This window comes from Labrus bergylta, chromosome 5, assembly GCF_963930695.1.
Source record: "Labrus bergylta chromosome 5, fLabBer1.1, whole genome shotgun sequence".
Classification (NCBI taxonomy): Eukaryota; Metazoa; Chordata; class Actinopteri; order Labriformes; family Labridae; genus Labrus; species Labrus bergylta.
In genome coordinates, this window is record NC_089199.1 from 25,043,014 (window position 1) to 25,060,513 (window position 17,500).

Sequence of the window (17,500 nt, forward strand, 5' to 3'; positions counted from 1 at the left end):
AGCGATGGTCACTATGCGAGCAATATAAACCATCATGCATTGCGGTTCAAAAGATTTTTACGAGCGGAGAGAGGCGTTTGACTCGGCTGCTCTCAAACGGACGAGAGGAGCAACCAGCATGAACACAGAAACTCAATAAAGTTCATATTCAGAGTGTTTTACTGAAATCTATGATCGGTTTTAATAAAGAGTCAAAGATCGTCAAATTTAGTGATGTTAATTTGTCCTAATGATGATGACAGACGAGAAACCAGTGAGCACAAATAATTTAGTTTTGGTCCAAAAATATGTCTCATTATGTAAAATTCAATATTTTATAAGTATTTATTATTTGTAAATGTTTTGTGAAAATACACTCAGTATAATGTGAGTTATCACGGAAATTCATGCTGTTATTTACCATTGTTATTGATCCTCGGCCGTTGTTAAGCTGCACGTTTCAGTTGTGCGACAACAATGACGTCACTGTCAGCGGCCGGTGAGTGAACGAGTAGTGTCCGAAATGTTTTTTAATTTGGCTAAGTGAGTGCACTATATAGTCCACTGCATTAAACTCACTATATAGTGAATAGGGAGTAGGGAATGAGTGAGTGATTTCGGACACAGCCTGTGTCTGTGTATTCAACTGTTACCATGACGACTATAGGCCGTTGTTAGCTAGATGTTAGCATGTGGAGTATGTGTCTGTGTATTCAACTGTTACCATGACGAATACAGGCTACATTAGAGAGGCTGATTTATTTCATGCTAGTTGAGATATTTATGCCGGAACATCAATTTACCACAAATCTGTTCGAGTGGTGTTGAAGGACGAGGGAGCACGGAGCCGTACCGGAGCGGAGGGGGACACTAAACGTGTCTGTTGGACGTTCGGGGTCAGTTTATAAGATGAGCCGAACGCGCCTCAGATAGTGGGCGTGATTTCTTTTTCACATGTTGGACGTCAGGTGTTTGGACGGAGAGATTTCCATTGTTCTGAGATTTCTGTGGGAGTGAAGACGGAGACAGACTTTATTTAGTTATTAAACATAGAGAGACTTCTGTGCCTCCCACTCCCTCATACTGGTTCAATCAGCTCGACTGGTCCGTCCTCTGGTCCCAGTCAGACCAACACACAGGGCATGTTTGAACACGTTTCTTTATTTCACTGAATCTTCATCACGTGTTCTTATAACCCGGCTTTATCGCAGCCCGAGGAGTTTAGTTCAACATGCAGAGTGAATATTTACACTTCATGTTTCCACTCAGAAATCACAGCCGGGACCTGAAGTCCTGACCGCTTCTGTTTTCAAATCAAGAGTCTGCAGAGAAAGAGCTGACAGCCGCTTCAATGTGTGATAAGATTTAGTGTTTCCTGAGCAGACACACACACACACACACACACACACACACACACACTGGGCACATTGTTGGTTTTAAACACTGAGGGGTCCCGTCTGCTCTCTGACAGATTTCACAGCTCTGTGAGGTCCAATAAAGAAAGAATGTCATTTAAACCAAGCGTCCATGTTTATGATCTCACTCTTAACGCTTCTTATTTCACCACACTGCAGACTGAGTGCTGATTTGTCCGTTACAGACACACTGATGACCTTCAGTAGCACTTTTTATTCAACAGCACTTTGAGGATTATTGAGATCAGAGGGAGTTATGGAGCTCGTCTTACATGAACTATCAAATCTCTGCAGAGCTGACTGCTCTCCTATCCCAAAGGTGGCTGTGGCTCAGTTGGTAGAGTTGTCGCCTCTGAAAGGTTGAGGGTTCGATCCCCAGCTAAGCAATGTGTCCTTGGGAAAGACACTTAACCCTGCATTGCTCCCACTACTTCAGTGGTGGTGAATGAATGTTGCTTTGGATAAAAGTGTCTGATAACTGAATTATAATGTTGTAACATATCTGAAGATTGAGTTTACTGTCAGAAGAAAGATGGGAGAGTGGATAGATATAACAGATACATGTTAATAGTGGATGTGATACACACACACACACGCTGCATTAATGTCAGGACCGCACACACAGGACACAGAATCATACTCTGAAGGTCAAACTTTTAGAGTCCGTCCACCAGACTTCATGTTGATCTAAAGGCCCCATGAGTCCTTTCTGGCACACACACACACACACACACACACACACACACACACACACACACACACACACACACACACACACACACACACACACACACACCCTACCTCCCACACTGAGAACCTCCTCAGGTCAAACCTATGATGTGATCCCTGACATGTCTGCAGAGTGTGTTCAAACACACACCACATGCTGTCACCTTTTCGTTTATCCGACCAATCACATCGCAGCAGCAGTTAGAGAGAAACAGGAAGTTAAGGGTGCACTCTCACTAGGTGATCTGTACCGTTTCTCAGCCTGCTTCACCCCTAAAGTCCAGTCCATTTGAATAGTGTGAGCGCTCTGATCACTTCATCGGTCCTGGCTAGCTTTGAAGAGGTGTTCTTCATGAGTCCTCCTGTCTTGTAAACTCAGCACGCTTCATGATCATGTAAAGTCAGGGCGCAGGTGGTTAGTGTGTGTACCCCAAGCGGGCGGCGCAGGTGGTTAGTGTGTGTACCCCAAGCAGGCAGCCCAGGTTCAAGGCCCACCTGTGGCTCCTTTCCCACATGTCATTCCCTACTTTCTCTCTCTCTCTCTCTGATTTCTGACTCTATCCACTGTCCTGTCTCTCAATTAAACACACAAACAGCCCAGAAATAAATCTTAAAACATAAATAAATTAGCACATAAAGCCATTCATGTGATGTATTATGACGTTAAGAACAAGAGGCACAAGAGTGGTGTTTGAGTTGTTAGCAGCCTTCACAGGTTTTTGTAAAGTGAACAGTTTAGTGTTCAAGGGTCCAGAGTGAACCAGAACGGTGAAGAGTAATACCTGAATATCGACGTGAAACTTGACATAGAGCTTTGTAAACTGAGAGAGCTGCATATTTATGATTATTCACAAGTTGATTGTTTCCCCTTCATCTTTGTCATGTGAGTGTTGTAGCGGAGACTTTTGAGATACTTTTTAGAAACTGATTCACCTTGAGCTCTGAAAGAACTCAAATGTTAGAGAATGAGTTTGTCTTCAGTGGAATCCAGCTCTCTGTCCAACATCAACAGTCGCTCTGTGACATGTTTATGGATGTACATGTAAGTTTGTGTGTTTATCTCCTCCCAGCATGTGTCCGTCTCCCCTCTCGAGGAGCCCTGCAGCTCCTCGCCTGCTCTCTGCTGATAGGAGAGGAACCTCTCCTCTGTGAGAGAAAAACATGCTGAACGTATACCACGACCTGATAACTGACCTGAGACCTGTTACAGGGAGCAGGTCGCTGAAGATACAGCATACTTTTAATACCAACATTTAGTTAGTTTGTGTCCTCGTTATAGCGCCCAGGAAGCTGCAGTCATTATAGTTCAAGTCACCAAAGAACCTGGACTCAGGTTCACCTGCTGGTCTCACTAACTGGGCACAGATTCACCTGCTGGTCTCACTTAACCGGACTCAGATTCACCTGCTGGTCTCGCCTAACCGGACTCAGATTCCCCAGCTGGTCTCGCCTAACCGGACTCAGATTCACCTGCTGGTCTTGCCTAACCGGACTCAGATTCCCCAGCTGGTCTCACCTAACCGGACTCAGATTCCCCAGCTGGTCTCACCTAACCAGACTCAGATTCACCAGCTGGTCTCACCTAACCGGATTCAGATTCACCTGCTGGTCTCACCTAACCGGACTCAGATTCACCAGCTGGTCTCGCCACCGCCAGCCTCGACGAGAGCCCCCTGGTGGAGGGATCTACATACTGTGAGTTGAAATATAAAAAGATAGAAACCATCTTTGAGAAACATTTATTTTGATTTTATCGCTCCAACTGTTGACACTGAGGAGGCGGGGCTTTTGCTCTATACTGGAGGCGGAGCTTACGAGCTACGCTGCAGCCAGTCAGCAGTGGGAGCTCTAAATGTTTTGGCTTCATTCTCAGCGCTCGGTTGTGTGCTCCTTCTTTTGTTTAAAACAGTCTGTGCTCCACACGGGTTCGAGCCGGTTTCAATTAAAGAATCGTTCTGGGAACTTTCCCAGTAAAACTACAATCTGACAAAACGTTTCTGTGGTGCCAACATTTCCCACTGAGTGATTCGGTTTCACTCCAGTGGATCACGTCAGTTTCTGGAGCGTCTCTGAGTGGAGCTGAAGCTCTGCTGAGTTTGTTTGAGAGCAGGTGCAAGAAGTCCGGCATCTTTTCAGAGTTCTCCCCTGCAGAAAGATCCTGAAACACCTGGTTTGTGGTCTACCTGCTGCTGGACTGAGTCTTTCCTGCAGCTTGACTCAGGTCTTTGCAGATCAGGAGTGACTCCTCTCGTGTAAAAAAAAAAGTCTGAATGTGGAGTTTCACTTTACCAGGCTGCTCCTGTCATCCGTCTGAATAAAACGCTCTCGGCCTCGGGAGGCAGAACAAGAATTTCCATTTCACACTCGGCTGAAACTCCAGATTGGCTGAGCTCACCCCACAGGGATGTTCAATGGCCCACATTATGCCGAGTTCTGTCAGTCATTTGGAAGGAAAAATCCCAGCAGAAAGTCTCCCAACAGGAACCGCATGAAGCTGAGAGTTTTCTTTTAGGAGGTGAGCTGACTCCTCCTTCCAGAGAGAGTCATGCAAAGAGTAAAAACACGATAAATCATCGTATTTCTCTCCCTCACAAACAAGAAGAGAATCAGACAACGTGCAGTAATATTAAATATGAGAGATGAGATGTTAGACCCCCTCAGGTCTGGCAGAGTTTCGGGTTTTGCTGCAGATTTTTAAACTCTGCAGGGATCCTCGTCTCAGTGCATCGCTGCATGCTGTGTCACATATCTGCGTTCCCATCGTTTTCAGGTTTCAGGTTTCTGCTCCACGAGAGGCCAGAGAGATGCAAAGAAAACTGTGGAGCACTCGGACAGAAATGCAAATCAAAGAAAGAACACAACACTATCCTGACAGAGTGTGGCTTTGATAGTTAAGGTACAGAATTCAGAATTATCCTCATTTCTTTAGATAATAAACGATCCAGGTTGGAGAGATTTGACCTCCATGTAGAACAGTTTTCTGTCTTTAAGTTGGAAAAAAAGATGTCCCGGGTTTGTATCGTCTGTAGGTTGTGTTTTGTTGACACAAAATATTTTAGAAATCTTCATGATAGTCTAAGTGGTGAAAAATTTGGAAAACAGAAATATATATATATTTTTTTTAAATGAAACATAAATAATAAACATCTCAAAGAGCAAACAGATCAACACAGTAGTGTTGTAGTCCAGACCACACTAATCGAGACCAGAGTGCTCCGAGACCGAGACAAGACCAAGACCAAGACCAAGACCAAGACCAAGACCAAGACCAAGACCAAGACCAAGGCAGGATGAGACTGAAAAAAGACCAAGACAGACCGAGACAAGACCAAGACCAAGACCAACACCAAGACCAACACCAAGACCAAGACCAACACCAACACCAAGACCAAGACCAAGACCAACACCAAGACCAACACCAAGACCAAGACCAACACCAAGACCACGACCAAGACATTTAGAGAGTGAGACCCACACCAAGACCAAGGAAGAGACTAAGAAAAAAACAAGACAGGCCAAGATCAAGACCAAGACATTTAGAAAGAGGCGTTTTCCTTCTAATCACAGTAAAAGTCTATCAGTGGTGGAGTGAGTAAAAATGCTTTAGACTCAGAGACGAGACCGAGATCTTCAGATTTCGAGTTACTACACACGTGACCTACTCTGATGTTCACTCTGTGCATTAAGAATAGAAGAAGAAGTGGTACTTCTTAGGTCAGGGAGCGTGTGTGTGTGTGTGTGTGTGTGTGTGTGTGTGTGTGATGATTCAACAGAAACAGTCTAAATGTTTAAATGAAAAATAAATCAATGTGGGGAGTGGAGAAACAGACAACACGTCTCTTCTTGTCTTCATCTCTGGACTCAGACGTCTGCAGCTTTTCTGTCTCTGAAGCTGCAGACACGTTTCAGATTGAAGACGCTGATGGATTGAACAGGAGCTGCAGGAAAAGATGCTCACAGCAGATGTTACTAAATGATCCAGCAGACTCATGTTTAGTACAGGGAGGAAACTTGTTAGGATTTAAAGCTCTGCAACATGATGTTATTTACTTGACAGGTTAATCCCAAAGTATCACTTCCTGTCTGCACCTGCATGTCTTTATCTCAGCTGACCGGCTGAGGGGAACTCTTCAGATGGTTTATGTTTGTGTACCAAGCCGAATGATTTCCCCTCTCATGCATCCTGTGAGCAGCTCAGGTCCTTCTAACTTAAGAGAAGTGAACTTTTTGTTCCTTTACTTCAATCCTCTTCGGTCGATTGTATGGAAAATGGAAAACCACATTAATGATTGAAGCATAGATTGTAAATAGTGTGTCCAACAGGAAGCAGACCAACTCCACGTCCACGGGTAAAAGCCAACACAAGGTTCACCCTCGTTTTAGAGCGAGCTTTATCCGCTTGGTGTTTCTCCTCACTCTGATTATATTTTCTCTTCTTTGCTGCTACGTCCACATCCAACATATTCATCGGTTTGAATCACGTCCAATCACTGAATTGTATCCACTTTTAAACTCACCTGCTGCGCTGTCATTGGCTGGAGGAAACACACCAGCTCTGCCCAGAAACGTTCCGAGTCAACCAGAACAAAGCAGAACAGTAAAATCCAGTCAGAGGACAGAGTCTCTGCAGACACAGTCACCACCACACATGTATGGAGGCCCAGAAGGGACGATGGAGCAGCTTCACTTTAGGAGAAGTCTGTATTTTATTTTGAAGGAACAAGCTGCTGACTCTTTCTTTACTTTAGAAGAAGTCTGTATTTTATTTTGAAGGAACAAGCTGCTGACTATCTTTACTTTAGGAGATGCTGACTCTCCCTGTAAGACTGATGTGTTCACGGTGGGTTTGTGCGTTTGTGTGCAGCTCGGTGCTGACAGCAGGCTAATGAAGAGCGAGGCCGTGGAGAGTTTGTCTGATTGCAAACGCAGAACTTCTTCCCGGCCTCCTCTTCCTCTCGTTTCCTCGTCTTCATCGTCGTTACATGACAGAAAGAAAAACAAGAAACTGATTGAGACAAATGATCTGAGAGGAGGAGGAGGAGGAGAGAGTAAAGGAGGGGTGTCTTCATCTCTGTTTGAACTCCTCAGTCTTTTTCTGCCATTTTTCACATGGTTGAAATGAGTTTCCTCGGGGATCTTCAGCTGCACAGATCGATGTTCTGATTCTGAAATAATCATGTTGTGGTTGTGGAATTTTGTTATTTTTATTTTTTTACGTTTTTATTTATTTACATATATTTTAATCGTCTTGCTCTATTCCTGTATTTAATTTAACTTAATTATAATTTGTCTGTCTAAAGTCTGTTTTTTTATTTTTTCTGTTTGTCCTTTTTTTTTTGTCTTGTATTGATAGTGTTACCCTTGTTGAGTATTGTTCTATATCATTTTTTGTCTGGTATTGTACTGTTGTAAAACATTTGAAAACAATAAAAATGTTGGTCATATATAATAAAAATAAAAAGATGATGTGTTGTGAGATGACTTCATCATCTGAGAGCTCTTAAAGGCTCCCTTCAGTTCTGTAGAATTGAGACTAGAGAACAAGGGGCCTAACAAAGCAAACTACTAAATAAAAGCATGGAGCGACGACGAGACACAAAGTGTTTCTGTATTTTGTCATCATCTTTGTCATAGTGAATATTTGACTGTTATGCTTCATGTGTCCCTCTCTGTTCCAGTGAGTTTCATGAAGATGGAGTGACACCCCAGGATCTGCTGACGCCTCAGAGATCGGATGTCTCCATCGTGCAAAACCAAATACCAAAGTGAGTAAATCATTTGTTGTTTGGGGGTCAGCGGACAAATACTCCCCCTACTTTTATTTCCGAATAATGATGATGATGATGATGATGAGGCTCAGAGTCAGTTTCCAGAGAATCAAACTCAGTCTGAAGAAAGTCTGGAACAATGTAAACATCAGGGTTTTAACTTTAATCCACATCTGGATGCTGAAGTTACCCCTCAGATTTCTCACATAGCTGCACACTCAGCTGTTTATTGATGAAAATAATCATCATCAACACGCCTGTACACACACACACACACACACACATGGACAGTCAGTGTGTGTGTGTGTGTGTGTGTGTGTGTGTGTGTCGGCAGATGGTTTATATCTTTTGAAGAAGATGATTGTGTACATGAAAGTGTTTCTGTAGTGTGTGTAGTTTTTGTCAGAGAGTCCAGATGTTTGTGTCTCCTCATGCAAACAGAGATGTTCTCAGTGTGTTAAAGTTTATGTCAACAGCTTAAAGAGATGAAGTTTCTCTGGAGTGTTTGAATCTTCGCTCTGGTTCGATGTGAACTTAGAGGAACTCTGATATCAGCAGGAGAGGGGGGGGGGGGTCATTGTGAGAGAGTTAGAGAAGAGAGGGACGGAAACAGCGCAGAGAAAGAAAAGGCAGAGAAAAAGATGGAGAGAGGAGGATGAAAGAGAGGCAGAGGTAAAGAGGAGGCACAGAATCGATATCAAAACATCAGACTGAAGGAAGCCAGAGAGAAGTCAGCTGCAAAAGAACCTCATGGTATCAGATTTATCTGCAGATTATTTCCCTTAAATAACGTCACCCATCCAGCTGTTGGTTAATGACCCAGCATCATGGTGGCGGTTGATAAATAATCCAGTAGCTCGGTGACTTTTGGTAAATGGGAAAAACCTGGCATGTTGCAAAACCCTAATCTTCCCTGGAACTAAGACCCAGCGGTTCCTGAAATCGATCGGAGTCCCAGGCCCCCTCCCCCCCTCCTCCTCCTTCCCCTCCTCTTCCTCCCCCCCTTCCTCTTCCTCCTCCTCCTCTCCAAACATTTTGAAAGAGCAGGATGTTGAAATCTGAGTTTGGTGCTAATTCTCTCTCTTAAAACAACAATCCATGAGATGTCCTGATTACACAGAGTGGATCATACCACAGCGATGACGTATCAGAGCTTTGCATGTTTAGTTTGTTTAGAACATCGGTTCCCAACCTCGGGGTTCTGGCCCTCAGGGAGGGTGCCAAAGATCTCAGGGAGGGCACCAAAGATCTCAGGGCTTTGTCTGCTGTGAGGTCGTCAAAATTAGAGCTGCACATACTGACTGAAATCAATAGTTTATACAAAGGTCTTTTGGTAAGAACAAGGGAGTGTAGATCTATTCTTTTAGGACTTCATGGAAACTATTCAAAATTCATAGTTTTTCCGCTGATTGGGTCCGTGGGGGTCCAAGCTTTTCTTAGATACACATAGGGGGGCAGGGGTGGATCTGTCTGAGGCCTCTCCAGCCAGCGTTCATCACCATTATGATAAATAATCTGACACCTGGTGGTGCCCAATAGCCTAGCGGTTTATCTTGCATGCCCCATGTCTGGAGGCTGAAGTCTTCGTCGCAGTGGCCATGAGTTTGTATCATCTCATCGTTTCCTGTCTCTCTTCAGCTCTCCAATAAAGGAAAAAAATGTCCCAAAAATAAACACCAACAAAAAAATTGACAAATTCAAGTATTTTTTAATTTCCAAGATGCCCCCCCTAATTGGTCTACATGGGGCCCATTTAGGGAGGTAACCAACTGTGATTGCAAGTTTTGCACCTTTTAAGCCCCTACTGTGGGTTTAAGTTTGTCGGCCCTCGCGGGGCCCTACTGGCCTGGGGCCCCCATCGATTGGCTCCAAGGAACAGAGGTTGGGGCCCTCTGCTCTTGAAGAAACATGAGCAGAAAACAACATGAAACCAAACTCTAATTAATGACCTCGACTCGGCCAGGTTTGATTTAGTCATGCCGCTGTGATATTCTTCTTTTACCCTCCACGTCGCGCTCTGATTGGATGTTTCTACATGTCCCAGCTCAGATCTGTTCTAAGCTTTTTCTTTCCTGCAAACTGAGACTTCACACACAGCTCAAACAGAACCAAGCAGGCGATGATCAAGAAGTCCAAGAGGGCCTGGGGGAGGAGGAAGAGGAGGAGGAAGAGGAGGAAGAGGAGGAGGAGGAAGAGGAGGAGGAGGAAGAGGAGGAAGAGGAGGAGAAGGAGGAGGGAGAGCAGGAAGAGGAGGAGGGGGGGGCAGCAGAAGCCGGGCCCTCGAGTAGATGGAGCTCCATCTACTCGAGGTGATCGGTCACTACTACCACCCGACGTCCCTGACGACCAGCCTCCACCATCAGACTGTGTCGTCCTTCAACCTCCGCCGTCCTCGTTCATGCACGGCCTGCTCCGACCTCCACGTCAGTGGAGAGGAAGTGGACAACAAGAACGAGAGGAATACAAAGGAGGAATCCTTCCTGCATATTGTCCAATATGATCTCTTTGAAGAGCGTCTTGAGATAACTCTTGGCATGAATTGGCGCTTTACAAATAATGATTCATTGATCAAGGTTCACCTTATTGTCCCACAAAGTGAGGAAAGAGTCTTGAATATGCTGCAGCCTTTAAAAAGACAAACATCTTGAAATACAAGAGCAAAGATTCAACATCAGCTGGATAAAGAAGAAGAAGAAATATGTCTGCCAACACCCCTGAGGCTTACAGTCGATCCGTCTAATAAATAAAAATATTTTTTTTAGCGTTTGGTTGATTTTGCCAAGAATTAAATAACGTTTCTGAGCTGCTGTTTCCAGTCTGTGCAGAGCTGAGCATGTGTGTGTGAGTGAAGAATAGTTTAAATCCCGAGGGTACGTGAGTCATCTGTAACCTCTAAACCCCCCGACAGAATGAACCAATCATGTTAGAGCCAGAGGTGACGAGTGTCAGGGATGATCTAGAGCTGCACCAAAACATCTTCCAAAGACAAATGTTTAAGTTTAAAGGAAAATGATTAAAAGCTTCTTCTCCTCTCGTGCTGCAGAGTCCAAAGATTTACGACTCGACAGAGAGATTTGTTCGTTTGCAGCTCTAAAGCGAGTTCAGTGAATTTGGTTTACTTGGAGATTGAGCGAAGTCTCCGAGAAACATTCTGGGTAATTAAAAAGCTCTTGAGATGATCACAGATGAGCTGGAGAGGAGGAGAAGAAGAAAACAAGATAACAAAAAACATTCAGAGAGGGAACAAGACCCAGAAACAGGACCGGGATTAACGGGGTCTGTTTCTGGACGCCATATCTCTGTGTCTGATAACATACAAGTCTATGTACATTTTACTAAAGAGTTTCTGGTCTCAATCTCGAGTTTCAAGTCTTCTTTGACACAGCAGGGTCACAGAGACCTGAAAGAGGGGGAGGAGTCAGGGCGGGGGACAGGTAGTCGTCATAGACGATGAGAGAGAGAGGGATAGAGAGAGTGAGAGAGAGAGGGAGTGAGAGAGAGAGGGAGAGAGAGAGAGAGGGAGAGAGAGAGAGAGAGTGTGAGAGAGTGTGAGAGAGAGAGAGAGAGAGTGTGAGAGAGTGTGAGAGAGAGAGAGAGAGGGAGAGAGAGAGAGAGAGAGAGAGAGAGAGAAATCAAACCACGTTTTAAACGCAAACCATGAGGAGAGAGAGGGAAATCAGTTCCTCATGTCTTTACATTGTGTGTGTGTGTGTGTGTGTGTGTGTGTGTGTGTAAAACTTGTATTTGACATGTGTCCGCCTGTGTGTGACATGTGAGTGTGTTTACGTTACCACAGACGATACACAGGCCTCTTTATAGGATCTGCTTCATGCACACACACACACACACTTATGCATACATCCATAACAGCCCTGACCTCTCACCTCCTCACCACATGGGGACTCTGTAAATCACTTGCAGGTCAAGGCTAATTATTTAAAACCAGAACTCAGACCAGCTTTCCTCCAGACACACACACACACACACACACACACACACGCTTGTCATCAGCCCCGTCCCCGCTGAATTCCTCTTCACTCGAGGAATGCCTCCCTCAATTCACACCACATTATAGATCTCATTTTTTGTGTTCTGCACTTTTTTTTCACTCGTCCTCCTCAGATACATTTATCCACAAGGTTTTCAGCCGTTCAGATTATCACAAAAATACCTAAAACTCTCCAGCAGCTGCAGAGCGAAAACACCTCCAGTAAACCAGAAGCTGATTATCCACCAGAGGAAGCAGCAATCTGACTGATTTTATGAAGTCGCATCATGGAGCTGACAGGACGAGAAACAAGAAACCATGGTGAAATATCTTAAGAGAAGGAGTGATAGGAAGGTGCACTATAGAATAACTTTCAATGTTTTACCACATTTAAAGGTCCAGTCAGTGAGATGTGTAGTGAGTGAAATTATATACTTACTATATGATCAGACATTAAGGAAACATGTTATGTTGAAGTGCTGGCTTCTCTGACAACAATGCAGCAGCCAGTATGTCCTCCTTCTAACTTTAGATTCTGGTCCTGAATGCTCTGGATTTGTTTGGACCAGAGAAGGTAGGCGTTTTTAAGACACCACTGTTTTGGACGCCCCTCAGTTTGCCAGACATGAGACCAGTTATCAGGTCAAACCAACAGGTGTTGCAGCGATGGAAGCGGGCAAGAGAACTGGTTCAGATAGAAGTGATTGTACTCGACCTAAAAAGCCTCTGCATGTTTCTAATAAGCTCCACGAGCAGAAACGTGCTCAAACTAGGATCAATATTGGAGATGCTTTTGAAAAATGGAGAGAGGTTAGGACGCAGAAAGGTTTACAGACCGATGCAGAGCTGGCTAAACACTGAAGCTTCACCACATGGCAACCTGCGTGAGCATCGACTGTAGAGAGGCGGGCGGGGGGGGGGGGGGGGGGGGGGGGTCAGAGTTACGTCAGAGTTACATATTCCTTGATCAGAATATAATCCATAAAAGTGTCTAATGGGGAAGAACTTGCAGTCAAAGTCAGTGTTGCTTATTGGTTTCTTAGAAATGTCTTTGGATCAGAAAACAAAAAGGTGAGCAGTAAAACTCTGACTGCGATCAGTTCACACTTCCACTTCCTGCCTCGGCTTTGACCTCCTGTGTTAAGAACAGCTGTGTTCTCACACTTTTTATGCAACACTGGAGAGTTTCCAACACTTTGGGTGTGCTGACTTTCTGTCACGGTGAGATGTTGGTGTTACAGATGTTATCTTCAGGTCTCTCTCTTTAAGATCTAAATGTGTTTTATTGAGTAAAGTGTGATCTGTGAACCCTTCAGACGTTCTGATGATATTTCCTCTGAGAGTGAAGGACATCTTTTCAGCTTCCTGTCATAACCAGCAGTTAGTGATGAAGGACGTCAGGTTAAGACTCGTTGCCTTTATGTCTGACTACAGCACTATTCAGCATGATACACACAGTAACCGGGATGTGGGCTCCTTATTCTCTCGCCCCCACAAAACTAAGTCCTGTCAAAAAGCTCTGGCGCACGTTGCTAGGTGACCGAAGCAATAGTCTGGAAAATAACTACAGAGAGCCTTTTCCTCACTCGTTACACATTTCAGTCCTCTTGTAAATGTACTCCTGTGAAAACAGAACCAAACCTGAGCTAATTATGCAGAAATGGAACAAACTGGTCCTTGATTCAGACCAGAGCAAACGATCTGGAGGTGTGAAAACACAAGTTTGAGACACTTTGTGTGATGCTAGCAGAGCTGAAAATGTCTTACAATGTCGATATTTATGACCGTCTTTGAAATTCTGAAAATTCTATGTGAAAAACGTCCTGTTTCTCTCGTCCTCCTGCAGCCCGTCGCTCTTTCTAAAACAGTGAAAGTGTCTTTTTTTCTATAGGTTGAGTCACAACACCCGACGGCTGACCTTGTTTAAACAGCTCGTTTACAGTTGTCGTACAGTGTGTGTGTGTGTGTGTGTGTGTGTGTGTGTGTGTGTGTGTGTGTGTGTGTGTGTGTGTACTCGGTCTCTTGTGAGATGTGATGAAGTGAAGCAGCTGCAGCCTCCTCCAGCTGATCACTGATCCGACAGTTCAAACAGACACTGTAACAGAGCAGACAGGTGGAGCTGGAGTCTGTCGCAGCACAAATACACTTCATGCTGGTTTAATAGAGAGACGTGTGTGTGTGTGTGTGTGTGTGTGTGTGTGTGTGTGTGTGTGTGAGACATTCTTCTCATAGTTTCTCGCAGCTGCTCCATGTGGCGCTCACCCAGATCTTTAAAATGTAACTGCTGCTTCCAGGTAAATGGAGCTCGCTCTTTCACTGAGGCCGAGTCCTCACACTGAGGCTGGGGTATATAACTCTGAGGTATATAACTCTGAGGTATGTAACTCTGAGGTATATAACTCTGAGGTATATAACTATGAGGTATGTAACTCTGAGGTATATAACTCTGAGGTATATAACTCTGAGGTATATAACTATGAGGTATATAACTATGAGGTATATAACTATGAGGTATATAACTATGAGGTATGTAACTCTGAGGTATATAACTATGAGGTATATAACTATGAGGTATATAACTATGAGGTATGTAACTCTGAGGTATATAACTATGAGGTATATAACTATGAGGTATATAACTATGAGGTATGTAACTCTGAGGTATATAACTATGAGGTATGTAACTCTGAGGTATATAACTATGAGGTATGTAACTCTGAGGTATATAACTATGAGGTATATAACTATGAGGTATATAACTATGAGGTATGTAACTCTGAGGTATGTAACTCTGAGGTATATAACTATGAGGTATGTAACTCTGAGGTATATAACTATGAGGTATATAACTATGAGGTATGTAACTCTGAGGTATATAACTATGAGGTATATAACTATGAGGTATATAACTATGAGGTATGTAACTCTGAGGTATATAACTCTGAGGTATATAACGTCGTCCACACACGCTCAATTCTCAAAAACATCTTCGTCCACATGAAAACGCAGAAATGTCTTGTTACTTGTCAAGCTCGTTAGCTTGTTGTACAAAGTGATGCATTATTAATATCCACATCATGAGTGAAATGTTGACCTTTGACCTGTGTCAACAACACAGAAAAATGTTATGCAGCTCACCGAGCGCCGTTTATTGACGAGACTCTGAGTGTTGTGATCTGAGTCAACAGCTCGTCAATGCAAAGCACCACACTTCAGTTTGTCCACCTTCAAATTAAAAGCACCACACTTCAGTTTGTCCACTTTCAAAATAAAAGCACCTCACTTTAGTTCGTCCACCTTCAAAATAAAAGAACCACACTTTAGTTCGTCCACCTTCAACATAAAAGCACCACACTTTAGTTCGTCCACCTTCAAAATAAAAGCACCACATTTTACACTGTGAAGCAGAGAATTAAATATTTAAAGGATAGAGCGAATGTCCGACGCAAGAAACTTCTTTAAACCATCTTTTCATTCCATCCTTCGTTATATTTTGTCATGCCTTCAAACGCTCTCTATCAAGGCCGTCCATAAGGGGGGGAATAGGGAAGACTTTCAGGGGCCTAGCTGCATGGAGGGCCCCATTCGATGGGGATTCGATAACGATCCAACACACAGGATATTATTGCATGATATCTGCAGAGGGCCCGTTCACTTGGCGTTTTTCAGGAGCCCAGACGTTTCTGTGGACAGACTGGACTCTATTTATGATGTGTTGTATCTCAGCGACTCGAGGCTCCATGTAAATATAAAATCTGCCGCCCATGTGCGTACCAGTCTGCTCACATGTTTGTCTCTGTTGTTGTCAGGATGTTCTTTTTTAGTTCATCCCACACATGTGTTTCTGTTTCCTGTTTTGGATTGTCTCAGAGTCAGGGTGGTCCTGAAGATTTAAGACTTTGTTTGTGTGAGCGTAGATTAAAAGACATTGTGGCGGAAACACGCGCAGACACGACAGAGGCAATGACCAAATATGAAGACACACAGAGCAAGTCGGGGTGGTTGTACCTATAACTACATAAAGAGTCAACAGTTTGTTTAAAGCAGACTGAGGGCGGGCGCTTCTGTGTAAATCTTGACGCCACCGTTACAAACTGTTTTGTCTTTTAAATAAATCTTTGGGTGCAAACATCTCATGAACAGGAAACAGAAAATCTTGATCCTGTTTATTGAACCATTTCTGACTTTGTCCTCCAGGATGTCTGTGAAGCTGCAGTTCGACTCTCCGTCCGACGGAGGTTTGATTCACAGGAGTCGCTCCTTCACTGGGTTCAGCTCGCTGACTGGACGCCGCCGGTGAGTGACACTCTGTAACTTCCAATGAGGATGCAAGATAAGACGAAATAACTCAGTGTCGAGTCCTGCAGAAGTGTAGAAGTAGTCGTCTTCCACAGTAGTGCACACTCTTTGACTTTACAGCAGCATGGTCTTGATAAGCGCCGCTCTTGCAGGCAGAACTCCTGCAGGCAGAACTCCTGCAGGAAGTGAAGGAGAACGAAAAAGTCATTGGAAGATAGAAGCACTACGATCTGCAAATGAAAGGAGTCTGATCCATCCTTCACAACAGGGTGCTTTGTCTTCTTCAACCTCCTCAAACCAGCACATGTCACTCAGCTGTTCCTCTCCCTCCACACTTCAGTTTGTCCACCTTTAAAATAAAAGCACCACACTTTAGTTTGTCCACCTTCAAAATAAAAGCCCCACTCTTTAGTTCGTCCTGGTTCCCAGTTACTGCTCCCATCAAACTAAAAACTCTGCTGCCCGCTTACAAAACAGCGACAGAAACGTCTCCTGCTTACTTTAACTCTCTCATCTACACTCCCTCCCGCCCGTCTGCTCCAACCTTCAAAACAGGGTCCTAAGACTCTAACTAGACTCTTTTCCTCTGTCGCCCCCCGGTGGTGGAACGAAGTATCCAAACTCTATTCAATCTGCAGAGTCCCTCTGCACCTTTAAGAAAAAGCTAAAGACCCAGCTCTTTATGAACACCTACCACCTTTATGATGATGATGATGTTTAGGATGGTTTTGATGCTTTTAAACTCTCTTATTTGATGTTGTTGTTCATGAAACATACTTTTCCTCTGAGCACTGCCCTCGTGAAAGAGTGAACCTGAAGGTGCCACAATGCCAAACACGTTGTTCACTCAACTGTTTTATAAGCATTCAACTTTTAAAGTCAATCTGAACCATCCTGCTGAGCGTGGGGTTACTCTGATCCTGAAAGCTATCTGTTCCTGCTCTAGCCAGGGGAGTAGCCCATCGATCCTCATAATTCTCTCTCAGAGAGAGAAACTGGCCCCCAAACTACAAAAAATAGAAAGTCAAGAAGCACGGAATCTTGGGGTGATCTTTGACTCAGATTTTAATTTTAAGGCCCACGTGAAGGGTGTCACTAAAACAACATTTTACCACCTGAAAAACATCGCCAAAGTGAGGCCATTTCTCTCTCTGAGCCAAACAGAGAGCCTAATGCACGTTTTTATTACTAGCAGGCTGGACTATTGTAACACTCTCCTTTCTGGTCTTCCTAAAAACACAACAAATCGGCTACAGCTACTACAAAACTCTGCAGCACGAGTACTGACAAAGACCAGAAGGAGAGCACACATCACACCTGTT

At 44.0% G+C, this 17,500-nt stretch overlaps 1 protein-coding gene across 4 annotated transcripts in view; it reads left to right on the plus strand.

Annotated features, from left to right (window-relative positions):
• ripor3 (RIPOR family member 3) overlaps positions 1-17,500 on the plus strand; it is a 40,518-nt gene that overhangs the window by 5,327 nt on the left and 17,691 nt on the right. The window contains exons 2-4 of one of the 4 annotated variants that reach the window (XM_065955267.1): positions 3,194-3,818; positions 7,802-7,888; positions 16,077-16,175. In XM_065955267.1, the coding sequence (XP_065811339.1) occupies positions 16,078-16,175 (98 nt within the window). In that variant the 5' untranslated portion in view covers positions 3,194-3,818; positions 7,802-7,888; position 16,077. The remainder of the gene's footprint in view (positions 1-3,193; positions 3,819-7,801; positions 7,889-16,076; positions 16,176-17,500) is intronic. The other 3 variants (XM_065955270.1, XM_065955266.1, XM_065955268.1) reach the window with 3 other exon arrangements.